The 15,337-nt window shown below is 34.6% G+C and overlaps 3 protein-coding genes across 4 annotated transcripts in view; all 3 read left to right on the forward strand.

Moving 5' to 3' along the window:
• tmem45a (transmembrane protein 45a) overlaps positions 1 to 5,440 on the forward strand; it is a 14,383-nt gene extending 8,943 nt beyond the window's left edge. For both annotated transcript variants that reach the window (XM_034701015.1, XM_034701026.1), the window contains exons 3-6: positions 253 to 465; positions 1,934 to 2,118; positions 2,285 to 2,427; positions 4,860 to 5,440. In XM_034701015.1, the coding sequence (XP_034556906.1) occupies positions 253 to 465; positions 1,934 to 2,118; positions 2,285 to 2,427; positions 4,860 to 4,956 (638 nt within the window). In that variant the 3' untranslated portion in view covers positions 4,957 to 5,440. The remainder of the gene's footprint in view (positions 1 to 252; positions 466 to 1,933; positions 2,119 to 2,284; positions 2,428 to 4,859) is intronic.
• A 2,115-nt stretch (positions 5,441 to 7,555) lies between these two features.
• LOC117831161 (vesicle transport protein SFT2B-like) lies at positions 7,556 to 13,931 on the forward strand. The gene is made up of 8 exons (XM_034709692.1): positions 7,556 to 7,795; positions 7,876 to 7,965; positions 8,198 to 8,283; positions 8,884 to 8,965; positions 10,916 to 10,951; positions 11,061 to 11,119; positions 13,294 to 13,323; positions 13,426 to 13,931. Exons 1-8 carry the CDS (start codon positions 7,730 to 7,732, stop codon positions 13,463 to 13,465), a joined length of 489 nt encoding a protein of 162 aa, XP_034565583.1. The 5' UTR covers positions 7,556 to 7,729; the 3' UTR covers positions 13,466 to 13,931.
• Positions 13,932 to 14,999: 1,068 nt separating this feature from the next.
• The window catches only part of chd1l (chromodomain helicase DNA binding protein 1-like), a 30,646-nt gene continuing 30,308 nt past the window's right edge, over positions 15,000 to 15,337 (forward strand). Inside the window, exon 1 of the mRNA XM_034676039.1 lies at positions 15,000 to 15,227. Within this exon, the coding sequence (XP_034531930.1) occupies positions 15,131 to 15,227 (97 nt within the window). The 5' untranslated portion in view covers positions 15,000 to 15,130. The remainder of the gene's footprint in view (positions 15,228 to 15,337) is intronic.

The raw sequence follows: 15,337 nt of genomic DNA on the forward strand, positions 1-15,337 counted from the left end.
CAATAGTCTCAGGAATAAAATGATGGCATATACAATTTAGGGATTCCTCAAAAGACATGGTCAAAAAACACTAAATTAAAACTTTACCCTGATAAAAATGTTTAAATATGGAGAAAGAATGTGAGTATAGAAACTGAGTAAAAACTTTGACTGTGGTTAAAACTGAAGGAGGAAAGTCTGACATCAGATTTAGGGTTGTGTTTATTTCCAAGCAGGTTATACATATAAGGACTTTGTCTTTGTCTCTCTCAGGGATGCTGCTGGAGCAGTTTGCAGCAAACGGGCCGAAGCTCCAGCTATACGACTTTGCGGAGAAACACTGGGAGGATCTGATGAACTGGCAACACGCCACCATGTATCTGTTCTTTGGGCTCGCAGCGATGGTTTCCCTGATCATCCACACCACGGAGGCTGCTCCGCTGGCACTCGACAGGTTAATGCTGGCTGTGGCTTTCTTTAATGAAGGTGAGAAAAAGGATGTTTCATTTTGACCAGTCAAGAAAACCAGTCAAAAGTTGTCTCACAGTTATGTCGGTCAACTATTTATAAATATTATATTTCTAAGTGTATTGGGGTTTTTTTTATCAGCTGCAAAGTTTTAAAAATCTTGAAAGTAAAATACTTTAAGATGAATCTAGTATTAAAGATGAATACAGCTCTTTAAAGTAAAAAAATCAGGCTCTTGTTTTCGTATCTTATTGTTTCTTTTTTTCCAATTTTTGTGAAAAATAAATGATCTAAACTGCAATATTTCAGAGTGTTTACTGCATAAATGCTCCCTTTTATAACCAATGAAAACACTATCCTGACAAGCAGATTCATTCAACTCAACTCAACTCAAACTTTATTTATAGAGCACGTTTAAAGCTGGGGTTGGTAGTCTCGGAAAACTAGCATGAATTTGAATGTAGCATTTCCTCATGACTCCGTCTAACCCCTCCCCTCCTCCCTCGGAGCTCCTCCAAAACGACGCCCCCCCCCCCCCCCCCCCCCCGCGCTCACATGCACGAGCGCCGCTGATTCATGACCATATGATGATGACTGATTCAAAACCGGTCCTCACCAAAACATTATCATAGTGAAAGTTAAAAACACAAACAAACATGGCTGCTGTTAGTACTCACAACTGTCATGCTAACATTATCCAGTTGTACTGGTGACACGATATCAGGAGAAAAGTTAGAACACATATATAATACTGTAACAGCTCTACTGTTTGTTAAACGTGTTCAGTGTAGATGTTCTTAATTCCTACAGTGTTGACAGTCAGTGAAGGCATCAGGAGAGGTGTAGAGTGTGAGAGCGGGAGAGAGGAGAGACAAGAGGAGAAGTTCTTCATTCATTCAAACATTGATTGTTGCTTTGTTGGTTGGCGTGATCACGGCCGACAGTGACCGGTTATTAAAGATCAACGTGTTCACGAATCGGCTCGTCATCCCTACCACATCCCTCTTGTGCCAAGAGGATCCCATGATCCAAAGTGTCAAAGGCAGCTGTTAAGTCGAGGAGCATGGCAGGGTTTCCAGAGTCAACAGTTACCAGCAGATCATTAAAAACACGTAATAATGCTGTTTCTGTGCTATGGCGTGGTTTAAAGCCTGATTGGAATTTTTCACAAATATCATTCGCCACTAAGAATGACTGAAGCTGAATAAAAAACACTTTCTCTAAAATATTTGACAGAAATGGTAGCTTAGAGATTGGCCTAAAGTTGGACCGCACAGAGGGGTCCAGATTTTTCTTTTTGATCAGAGGCTGCACAACAGCAGGAGATTAAAGCACACTTGATGCCCATAATGTGCTCATAAATCCCAGGTTTAACTAGAAATGCAGTCAGGATGCGATTTGAAAGTTTGACATACTGAAGACTGGAACTGAATCCATTCAATAGATAAAGATCCCTCATTTATTCTCCATCTCCTTGTGTCGGCAGGGTTTCTCTTCCTCTATCACCTGCACGGCAGGAGCATGCTGGACGTTCACGTTCATCAGCTCCTCCTTTACGCCATCTTTGGCGACGCTATCGTTTCCTTCATGGAGGTCTTCCACAGAGGAAACATCATCCTGGAGCTGCTGCGCTGCACCCTCACTCTGCTGCAGGGGAGCTGGTTCTGGCAGGTAAATCTCTGCACGGCATCTATAATGTTATGCTCTTATATAATTTATCTTTAGTGCAAAGCTACACTTCCCCTGATTTGTATAATGTATTTGCACATATCTCTTTTTTATCCCATCCTGTCTTCACAAAGAACAACACCTGACACTTCCTCCTCTCCACTCACAGATTGGTTTCGTGCTCTACCCTCCTCATGGTCCTGAGTGGGACTTAAAGGATCACAACAACATGATGTTCATCACCATGTGTTTCTCCTGGCACCTTGCCTTCGCCATGCTCCTTGTGAGCGTGCTCTACTGCACCGTCAGCTGGTAAGAACCTGTCCCTCACAGGTGCTCCCTCAGTCCCTGGGGGGTTTGGTTCACCTGAGGTCTTGCAGATTCATCCAGGAGAATCATCAAAAAGGATTTCAACTGAGTCAGCTGTGTCTACGTTAACAGGAAACTGTCATTGTGAAATCAAAAGTTAATGTTGACGTCTGTTTAAAGGAGTAGTTCAGATTGATTGAGGTACTTGAAAATAGTTAGTACATTACTGACAAAGGATTTCGGTCTGTTCAGCCCTCTACAAGAGGAACCTTTAGCTTAAAGAAACTAGCTGTCTCAGAATAAAATGTTCCCTGGTTGCTGATATTTGATTGCCACCTGACAGGGATGTGAGGTGGATGATATCTCAGTGGCCAATGAGAATGAACGGAGGACGGTGATACAGGTTATTTCTGCTCTTGCCGGATTTGCAAATACTTAATTTTTCTGTTTTTGACCTTTGATCCAAATGCCAAATCTAAATGTTAGATATAAATATAAATGTTAACTATAAATAGAAATGGTATATCTATGGTAACGGGGATTTATTTTCTATTATCTTATCTGTCCTTTCTGTTTAATTTGGGATTTTTGTTCTATTCTATGCAGATACTATTTAGATTTAATATTTAGATTTATATTTAAGATTTATATTTATATTTAACATTTAGATTTAGATTTAACATTTAGATTTAGATTTAGCATTTAGATTTAGATTTAGCATTTAGATTTAGATTTAACATTTAGATTTAGGTTTAGCATTTAGATTTAGATTTAACATTTAGATTTAGATTTAACATTTAGATTTAGATTTAATATTTAGATTTAGATTTAGCATTTAGATTTAGATTTAACATTTAGATTTAGATTTAACATTTAGATTAGATTTAGCATTTAGTTTTAACATTTAGATTTAGATATAACATTTAGATTTAGATTTAATATTTAGATTTAGATTTAACATTTAGATTTAGCATTTAGATTTAGATTAAGCATTTAGATTTAGATTTAATATTTAGATTTATATTTAAGATTTATATTTATATTTAAGATTTATATTTATATTTAACATTTAGATTTAGATTTAGCATTTAGATTTAGATTTAGCATTTAGATTTAGATTTAACATTTAGATTTAGGTTTAGCATTTAGATTTAGATTTAACATTTAGATTTAGATTTAACATTTAGATTTAGATTTAATATTTAGATTTAGATTTAGCATTTAGATTTAGCATTTAGATTTAGATTTAACATTTAGATTTAGATTTAACATTTAGATTAGATTTAGCATTTAGTTTTAACATTTAGATTTAGATATAACATTTAGATTTAGATTTAATATTTAGATTTAGATTTAACATTTAGATTTAGCATTTAGATTTAGATTAAGCATTTAGATTTAGATTTAACATTTAGATTTAGATTTAACATTTAAATTAGATTTAGCATTTAGATTTAGCATTTAGATTTAGATTAAGCATTTAGATTTAGATTCAACATTTAGATTTAGATTTAACATTTAAATTAGATTTAGCATTTAGATTCAACATTTAGATTTAGATTTAACATTTAGATTTAGATTTAGCATTTAGATTTAGATTTAGCATTTAGATTTAGCATTTAGATTTAGATTTAACATTTAGATTTAGATTTAACATTTAGATTAGATTTAGCATTTAGATTTAGATTTAGCATTTAGATTTAGATTTAACATTTAGATTTAGATTTAACATTTAGATTTAGATTTAACATTTAGATTAGATTTAGCATTTAGATTTAATATTTAGATTTAGATTTAACATTTAGATTTAGATTTAGCATTTAGATTTAGATTTAGCATTTAGATTTAGCATTTAGATTTAGATTTAACATTTAGATTTAGATTTAACATTTAGATTAGATATAGCATTTAGATTCAACATTTAGATTTAGATTTAACATTTAGATTTAGAGTTAACATTTAGATTTAGATTTAATATTTAGATTTAGATTTTTTATATTTAGATTTAACATTTAGATTAGATTTAACATTTCGTTTTAGATTTTTTATATTTAGATTTAACATTTAGATTTAGAGTTAACATTTAGATTTATATTTAATATTTAGATTTAGAGTTAACATTTAGATTTAGATATAACATTTAGATTTAGATATAACATTTAGATTTAGATATAACATTTAGATTTAGATTTAACATTTAGATTTAACAATTATTTTAACTTCATATATTTTTCACAACAAAATTAAATGTGAAGAAGATCTCAAATATTCCTTTAAATGTGATAAAAACTTGACTTTTAAAAATTCACTCTACATTTTTATGACATTTGAAATGTTGCTGTTATTTTCGGTGTGCACAGCTTTACAAACGGTGCTTCATATGTGTGTGTGTGCCGCTCATGGGAGTTTATGTGTGTGTGTGTTTTTGTCTCCAGTGTGGTCCGCTCGAGGTTGAAGAGGACTCCTCCGATGGAGATGGGACTCCTAAAGCCCAGTGACAGAGACCTGGAGTCTGAGGATGAGACTTTATGAAGAGGACTGTTTTACAAATATAATATCTTATATCAGGGAAATGATGTTTGCAGTTCGCATCAGCAATACGACTAAAAGTGAGGCATAAAAAGGGAAAAAGACTTCTGGACGCTTCAGAAACATCTCTCTACCTCTGTCTTATTCAATCTGCTTCAAACATTCTGTCTCTGTTCAATGCTATTTATTTTACTGTGGCCTGATACTCTACATTCACCCTGTCTTATCATTCTTCATCATACGTTTGCACTTAAGGAAACAATGTTCATCAGCTTCTGATAGACAGCATGCTCTAAATTGTTATGCTCTGTAGCGCCATCTTGTGGTGGAAACATCCATTATTATCTTCATCAGTACAGCATGTACTGTATGTGTATATAACTTGAAAGCCTATATTCCATGTTGCTTGTTTGTTTCATAATGTTTAAACATTGTGTCGAAACCAAATGCCAAAAAATACAAACGTCATTAAAATGATTGAAATGTTTGAATTTTGTTGTTTGATATTAGTTTATGATGGCTTATGCATATCTTCTTAAATGCTGCTTTTATTCACAGTGGCTTAAAACATGTAGGAGGGACTCACTGTTTGTCTGAAGACCAAATAGGAAGTTTATAATAACAACTATATGAAAAGTTAGCATTGAAATAAGGATTCTTTTTTAGCATGATTCATGTTTTTGTGTGACATATGAGGGAAAAATCTGAGTTTGTATGTTTTGTATTGCTTATTGAATCAGTAAAATCCAGTAAGTGGGAGGTAAGAGGTTTAAAGTGTCACTTTAACCCTCCTGTTATGCTGTGGGTCAAATTGACCCTTTTTAAAGTCTATTTTAGCTAAAATATGTGCCCTCCAAACCAGCTAAATGCAGCATAAAAATCTGGGCAGCAGGTGACAGAAATGTTGTCATGTTAATTTATCAACATCACTTCATTAAAAAAAATAATAAATCAAAATGTAAAATAAAATAAACTAAAATCAATGCCATGTAAAACTATTTTAATTATATTTAGGGCTTTCCAATGTACATTTAAAAAGTTTTAACATTCATTTAAATGAAAAACAAGCGAGTTGTCCTCATTAAACCATGATCTGTGAGAATTAAAGAACACCAATGGACTAAATATTGTTTTAATTGGTTATTAATGGAGTTAAAAAATAGATTTAAAAAAATACATATTGGGATTTTTTGGGGGATTCTGACGCTTTTGGATAATTGAATATGCCCCGGGTCAAATTGACCCATTGAACATTATTGCTGTCCCAGAGAAACAAACATAACAGGAGGGTTGATACATTTAAGACTGAATACTTATTTTTGACAGGATCCTCCTCTCAAAGATTCTCTATTGAAAGATGAATCACTCAGTTCAGAAAAATGAGACCCTTGTCCGAAAATTTTGCCTTCAGGACTGACGTTTTGTCCTGCCTGTAGGCAAGTTATAAAAAATAGTCTGGCAGAAAATCTCCATGCTTTAGTTTAATTATAACAGTGTTACACACGGAAGCTCTAAAAGGACATGATTAAATCCATTTTATTTTCTCAGTTTTCTCGTTGTCTTGAGGATACAAAGATGTTTTCTTGTGGTGCTGAGAAAAATAAGTTGTGATCTTGAGAAACCAAGTGAAATGAACTTGTTATATCGAGAAAAACAGTGAAAATAAAATATATTTTTCATCATGTACTTTTATGGCTTCCGGTATTATGCTGTAAAGTATAAAACTACAGGCAATTATTTCATTTTACATTAGGACTACATGCTCGTTCAAAATGTATATAAAAAAAACTACAAAAATAGTTTTTCAAACAAAACGAGGATCTGTAAATACATTAAAGAAATAAACCCAAGAGGGTGGAGTCAAACAGAATCCACCTCATATGGAGAGTGGTTCCTTGAACTAGACAGGGTGGCCTCATATGAATAACATTACTATAGACAGACTAACAGGTGGAACGATTATCTTCTAAAGTGGAAGAGTTATCTTATCTTCATTACTAACTTCATTAGGGCACAGTATACATTTCATTATCATGTTTGTTTGTTTGTTTTTTTCATCTATTTGTGCTTTTGTTTATTTTCATTATCACTATTTTATTGCAATTTTATTTATGTATTTATTATTATTATTATTATTATTATTATTATTATTATATCATTATTATTATTATTATTATAATTATAGTATAATAATAATAATAATAATAATTATTATTATTATTATTATTATTATTATAGTAGTATTATTATTATTAGTATTATAATATTAATAATAATAATAATAATAATAATTATTATTATTATTATTATTATTATTATTACTACTATTATTATATTTTTTCTGTTTACACAATTATTTTCTGTTCTGTGCGTTTATGAATATCTGTAAATGTATGAATGTTGCAAAAAGATGAAAAAAGCAATAAAATTGTAAATCATAAAAAAATAAATAAAAATAAAAAATCAATAAAATGAAAGTTTTATTTTGGGGTTTTATTTGACTTTTAAATTAAAGTTTTTCACAAAATGATTTTTCTTTTGGCTAAGATATGTAGATTTTTTTTTGCTATGCTTCGGGTTCGCCAATAAAAATCAGAGTGTGACCTCTCTACTGGTTTGACTGGTCTAAAGAAAAGTGACTTACCCGCACAGGTAAGCTACCTGTCGGCTCCACGTGACGTTGTTTCCATCCGCTGAGTTTTGAGGAAACCGGCAAATTTCTTCATCTCACTTCAGGAAACATCTCTCCTTCAGTCTCTGAGGATCTTCGGGTGACATGGATAAATTAAAGTCTGTGTTAAGCGGTGAGGAGGCGCGCAAAGATGACAGAACCATTCTACAGGTAAATCAGAATCACCTGCTTCATGTTTTCAGTGTTTCTCAAAGCTTCATCTGAACTCATCCAGGGATCTGTTTGTGCAGACGGTGAATGAGGCCTCCACACTGAGCTGGGGGACCCGTCTGAAGGGGTTCGTCGCCTGCTTTGTGATTGGGGGCACATGCACAATCCTGGTGAGGACTTATAGTCATGACTTCTATGTGAATATATCTTAATATGCTCTCCACACATTGAGGAAGAGTTCAGGCAGGCAGAGCTGATGTGGATTTACTGGTTCTCCTTGTTCTGAGGAATGCAGAGGATGAGATGTTCTCAGTCTTTGAATAGAGCCCAGAGATGAATCATGCAGATTTGATTTTAACCCAGTAAGAAACCCTCCTGTCCTAATGTGTGTTGTTCTTGCAGGGAGTGTGTTTGCTCTTCATCCCCAGGATTGGAATCACCCTCTTCATCATTTTTTACACCTTTGGGAACATTTGTACACTCGGCAGGTCAGTGTGAACAACTACAGAAGCACTCACAAGAAAGTCTGATGGCTTTTGTTTTTACAGAGGATGTTCTTTTATTACATAAACCCAACACTGGTCAAATCAAATAAACAAAATGCAGATTTACGAACCCTCAGCTGCTCTTTAAGTTAGATTTTTCTGACTGCTGAATGTCTCCTTTTAGCATCAGAATCAGAATCAGAATCAGAATCAGCTTTATTGGCCAGGTATGCTTGAACACACAAGGAATTTGACTTGGTAAACTGTGCCCTCTTTGTACAAGGCATAAGAATAAGACCCACAAAATAAAAATAAAATACAAATCTAATAATAATAACATCAGCTATAAATACAAAAAGAACAACAAATAGGCATTACTGATATGTACAGGCTAAAATAATATGATAAAGTGCAGTGGTGAGTAGCAGGGTGCAGTGGTGAGTAGCAGGGTGCAGTGGTGAGTAGCAGACATTGCACTGACATATAACATTATGGCAGCACATTTGTAAACTTTTAACATGATTTGTTCCTTTTAATTTATTGACATAGTGTTCACACTGAGCATGCTTTTGAACAGTAGTTACTTCCTCTGTGTCCCTGCAGCACCATGTTTCTGATGGGCCCAATGAAGCAGCTGAAAAGGATGTGTGACAAAACAAGAGCGCTGGCCACAACAATTATGATTGTAAGTGCAAAAGTTACTGAACTACAGCTTCTCTCATTTCTTTTTGTACTATTTTAGAATCTCTTAGTAAAGAGAACTTGCTGCAGTGGAGGAGGAGGTGCATCTCTGTCTCTATGTCCCCTGTAGAGCTGTGAGCACATAGACGCTCCTCTCTGGGCAGCCATGTCTGCCTGTGTCTCCCTGTCTCTACAGCTAGCTGGTGGTCACTCAGCCTGTATTTGGTCAGGATACATCTTTGTTTTGTATCTCTGACACTGTACAGATATTCAGATCATTTATAATCACGGTTTAGGGTCAAATAACAATTCATTCTACTTTGGGTCTTTGTTTGGTTTCTCCAGTTTTCTAAATACAGATCTTTGGAGTGCTTCATGATGAGTTTAATTTGGCTGTGTTGTGGATCAGTGCTGACTGGAGTCTGGCTGATTAGCTTCCCCCCCCTCTCTCTCTCTCTCTCTCTCTCTCTCTTTCTCTCTCTCTCTCTCTCTCTCTCTCTCTCTGTCTGTCTGTCTGTCTGTCTGTCTGTCTGTCTCTCTCTCTCTCTATTTATATAGCTTTACATTCAGACTATATAATATTGGGTCTGTTTTTAATTGGGAAGGATTATTATAAATAATCTGCCCACCCTCACTGCTCTGAAGTCTTACTGTCCCGCTGGACACAGAATCACAACTGATCTTGTCTTCAACGAAATTAACCTTTAATTAATTAATAAGCATACATTTAGAAGCCCGACCAATTTTATATTTTGTATCTAAGACTGACCTTAGGAGTAAAGATTCACTGTGGACCAAAGGAGGCCAATAAAGTGAAGTTTGAGCTGAAATCTTTTCATCATAAAGGGGGAATTAAAAGGACCTTTAAAGCTTTCTAGATATCACATTTTAAGTAGAATATTTAACTCTATAGTTACCTGTGCATCCGTTTAAATGGCAGTACCATCCTACAGACAGTACTGAGAGTGAAGTAAACTATGCAACTAGAGCGCCCTCCACTGGACAAACTGTATCATGACAACATTTCTTTTTTTTTTCTTGAACATTCTTTTTATCGATTTTCACATTGAAAACAATAGCTCAGGACAGCTTAACATACTTTTTGCATAGTTGGTCTAATAGTCACATCCAGCATTCATCAGTCCAGCATACTACAGTTGTAATAGTCGGTTGTATTGTACATTAGTAGAACAATCCTTAAGCCCTTAAGTATCTTCATTATAAATTGCACTTGATATTTAGAAGATTCAGAGGTTTCTCCCTTTTTCTTTTAAAAAGATGAGCTCTTCCTCCAACACAGTATCTCGTGACAACATCAGATATCAGAGATTTCCACAATATAATAAATGGAGATTCATCTCCCACCCACTTTGTCATTAAAGCCTTCCTTGGCAACATTAAAAGCAACATTTTGTGTCCTCAAAGAGTCTGGCATGACAACATTTCTAAACCAGCCCAAGCACCATTTCCTGCATTGTATGCGTTCTTAGACAACACTTAAATGCACTTATTTGCACTTTTCTATAACTTATATATGCTCTTGTGATGTATTGTCGTTTTCATTGTCATGCTATGAGGATGTGTTGTTTCCATCTGTTATTTATCATTATTTTTTGTTATGAACTCTGTTTTGGACTAAGGCCGGGGACTACAGATGAAATTAGCCTTATGGCTGACTGGCATATTTACATGGATGCTATGCTGAAATGTTCATTAATATGCACTGTCCCTTTAAATAAATGTCAGCATGAGTAAAAATATATACATATATGTGGTGAAACAGAGATATGGTCAGGCACTTCTGAAGAGTCTGAAAAGACAAAAGTTGTTATTAAAAAAAACAGCAGTAGATTGTTTTTATCAGAGTTATCACTAAATGCAGAATGTTGCTCACTCACTTAAAACAAGAATGGATGTTTGTATTTATGAACACTTTCCTCTCCATTTCCTGCAGACCTGCCTTGTGTTGACTCTCTGTGCAGCTTTCTGGGTGAGTGAGCTTAAAAAGAAAACAGGACTTTTAATTGAACTCATACAGAGGCTGAAACCATTTTTAATTACGTCTGCCTAACCAGATATCTTTGTCTTTGTCTTGACAGTGGAAGAACTTTGGACTCGCCCTTTTATTTGTCATCTTGCAAGTTTTATCATTTACCTGGTGAGTCAAAATGTCTTCACAGATTTAAAGCGAACATGAAATGAAATGATGGATTTCAGTCATGTTATCATTAAATCAACCTTAAACTGACGTTTCTGTGCAAGGAACAAGGAAGCAGATAAAATATGTCGACTTGTGGTGTTAGTTTAATTTCAGTGACCAGAAATGATGATGGTGAAATATATTAGTGAAATGTTAATACATCATGTTGTTAAACTTATGACTATAATTATATTCAGGCCGCTTAGATTTATTTTGATTGTATGGCTGTAGAATTGTCAAAAAATGTGCTATTAGTTCGTGCTTCTGCCCCTTTTTCCTAATTAGCCTCAGCTTTCAGTATCTTGCAGTTGTGATGTATGAAAAACACGGAAAACTGATTTTTATTTTCGGGGGGTTTGTAGACAGGGACACATATTTCAGGTAGAGAACCATTAAAAAGTCGATTTTGCATGATATGTCGCCTTTTAAAAGAAGGAGGAGAGAGGGGAGTAAATGGAAGAGCAGCACAGCCTGATCACTCGAGCCAAGAGAAAAGAAGAGCAGCATCAGAGAGCTTTGAATCAATGCTGAGTGTCATCAAAAAAATCATCCACTAGAATCAGTCCCTTTCTTTGCAAATGAACCTCAGTGCAAAAAATGTCCAACTCACAAACAGCTGTGCTAGTGGCCTGTGAAGTCAGAGTGACATTAAAGGTGACATATCATGCAAAATCGACTTTTTAATGGTTCTCTACCTGAAATATATGTCTACAAACCCCCCGAGAATGCAAAAAATCCATTCTGCCCCGGTTCTGATTTCTCCACCTTTCTGTAAATGTGTGCTGAAACGAGCCGTTTCAGACTTCCGTGTTTTTGTTACGTAACAACAATATCCGGTCTGTCACATAGTCAGAGCTCGGAGCTTGTTCAGCCCATAGACTGTATAAAATACAACTCAGCTCCTCCTCCGTTTTTCATTCCCTGCACACGTGTGCTAACAAGGAGCTTAGGAGGGAGGCATGCTAGTTGTAGGCTGTCTTAATAAACACAAAGGTCGGTTTTACTCCCCACGTCTGCAGATTTGAAGATCTAGTGGATGATTTTTATTTGTCATGGATAAGTGCTAGCGCTAGTTAGCATAGCCACATAGCTACATGTTCGTAGCTGTGTACCAAGACACACGTCGACATGCTGACAAATAAAACAACAAGAAACACTAAATCTGTGACCAATCCTTCAGAAAGGTCCTGCTGCAGGCGCCTCTCCGTCAGGATCAGATTCTGGATCAGATTCAGAGGGTTGAAGTAACCCGGGTCTGTGAGCAGCCGTGTATATTCAGCCAATATGTAAACATTAGATCAACGTGCCGGAGAGCCGAGGGCACATCCACTTCCTGAGGGGGCGTGGTCAGAGAGAAAACAGAGTGTTCTGAGGAGGACTGAAGAAGAGGGTTTTTCAGGCAGACCAAAATCTGATTTCAAAGTGGTTTTTTTAGCATAAACTTTAAAGACATGTTTTGGGGACCTCTTAGACCAATATATATTGATGAAAAAAGTGTGATATGTCACCTTTAAAACCATCTGCTGAGAGTTGGTGGTCATTGCGCTGCAGTATTTGAAGCAACATGGCGCTCAAATTTTTGAGCTATCATGAAACCGATTCCACCTCTGGATGAAGTAAAAGTAAAACATCTGTATTCTGTACATAAAGTCTGTTAACATTACTCTGACATCACTATTGTTGTTGTAGCTTAGGGATAATATCAGTCTGGGTTTAACACCTATATACACTTTTCCACATATGTTTGGAGCTGTTATGCACAATGTGTATTTATTTGGACACGCTGCTCTTATTGGCTCGCTCATCATAAACAGTGAACAGGACTATAGAAAAGTTTATGGGTGTGTTTGCACTTAAACATCATAGGACAATACCCTTTGCTGAATTGGACCTCAAGAAGGAGCAGATAGCAGCTGCAAGTTATACGCAGCTCCTGGTGCTGTTTGTGGTCGCATTCCATTTTTAGTGAACTCCTTCAATGAATATTATTTGTTGTGCAAACACAGCTTTAATCTACACATCTTGGTCTTGTATCTTACTGTCTGTCTTGTTTTGAACACATGTGACTCCCACAGCTGATGGTTTTGGATTCTTTAAAACCAGTGAATGTAAAAACTGTGCTTTGTTTGCAGGTACAGTCTGTCGTACATCCCGTGTGTGAGGTTTGTAAACACCTTTAATTCACATCAGCTGCAGAAATGTTCAGATTAAATCATCAATTCCTGTTTTGGTGTGTAATTGGTATTGATTGTTTTACATTACAGGGAGGCTCTACTGAAGATGGTGTCGATGTGCATAAAGTGAACTCTGGGCGACTCCGGCTGGATGAAGAGGATTTTAGAAAAGAGGGGCTCGTTTGCAGAAATGAGAGAAATGTTGATTTTACTCTTTATGATTCTTTCATTGAGCTGATTGATTTATTTCGTATGTATTGATTACTGATACCAATTTTAATAAGTGGGCTTGGTTTCTAATATATGTAAATACTTGTAATAAATGGAGGTTTTAATTATTTTGTAAAAGAACACATGCTGCGTCATTATTTTAAAAGAAGGAGGAGAGAGGGGAGTAAATGGAAGAGCAGCATCAGAGAGCTTTAAATCAATGCTGAGTGTATTTAATCATGTCCTTTTGAAACGTGTTGCTGGCATTACGTTTAAAATTAGCATTTTTCACACCTTTTTTTTCAGTTTCCTCATTTCATATGTTGTTGTTGCACATTTTTGAATGAAAGATAGGGTTTGAATGATTAAACAATAACATAACAATACACAATGTCAAAGCTTATTTTGGAGTTGGGGTTGAATCTTAAATTAAATGACATACATTTTCACTGTGGAGACTCTTTAGCAGTATAAATCACACTTGTGGCCCTTACACCGCTCGCCTCCAGGTGGTGCTGTTTATTAACTCACTCTCAACAGACAGAAGTCAATGGGAAGCATAGAAACACTCACTTTGGGTCATAGTGCAACCACAGACTGTATAAAATAGAGTGCAACACAACAAAAAACTTTCCCAGCAGCCCTTGCTCCCCAACACTCTAAAGCATAACCCATTTAACCAACCAGAAGCGCATAAACTGAAAGCTCTGAAACATGACAACAGAACAATACTCTCACAAGTCCCCACAGCTGTTACAGTATATAAACAAAAATAATGATAATAATAATACTAATACTACTACTACTAATAATACTAATACTTTTTTCATCTTTTTGCAACATTCATACATTTACAGATATTCATAAACGTACTGAACAGAAAACAATCGTGTATCTGCTTCAGTCAGTAAACAGAAAAAATATAATTATATTACTGATAATAATAATACTACTACTACTACTATTACTACTTCTACTACTACTACTACTAATACTAATACTAATACTACTACTACTAATAATAATTATCATAATGATAATGATAATGATAATAATAATAATAATAATGATAATAATAATAAAAAGTAATAATAGTAATAGTAATAATAATAAAAAGTAATAATAGTAATGATAATAATATTAATAATAATAATAATAATAATCATCATCATAATAACAATAATAATAATGATAATAATAATAATAATAATAACAACAACAACAACAACAACAATAACAATAACAATAATAATACATAAATAAATAAATAAATAAATAAAAAGAATAATTATTAAAAATAAATAAATAAATAAAAAGAATAATTATTAAAAATAAATAAATAAATAAAAAGAATAATAACAATAATAATAATAAATACACTCTATGATGTAAACAAGGTACTTTCAATTTTCGCGCGGCCCCGCCTTTACACTGACACCACGTGACCCAACCCGGAAGTGGAGTTGAACTTGTCACAACAGTGGAGACGTGCCTGTCCGTACATGTCTCTGCAGACTCAGTCCCTGTGTCTGACTTAGACTTTGACTTTATAAAGATACATTTTATTAAATAAAAGTTCGTTAACATGTCAGACTTCTTATCAAGGATTAAAAACAGCGTGGCGGAGAAGAAGTCGAAGAAGGCTGTGACCCAGAGCGACCTGAACAAGTTTGGATTAACAGGTAACTTTCCCTACATGTGGACTTGTAACTTATTAGAGTAAGATCTTTTGATTAACTCCACTTTGAGTTGTCTTCATTAAGTGAGATAACCTTAATACAGTTTGTTTGAA

This window comes from Notolabrus celidotus, chromosome 2, assembly GCF_009762535.1.
Source record: "Notolabrus celidotus isolate fNotCel1 chromosome 2, fNotCel1.pri, whole genome shotgun sequence".
Lineage (NCBI taxonomy): Eukaryota > Metazoa > Chordata > Actinopteri > Labriformes > Labridae > Notolabrus > Notolabrus celidotus.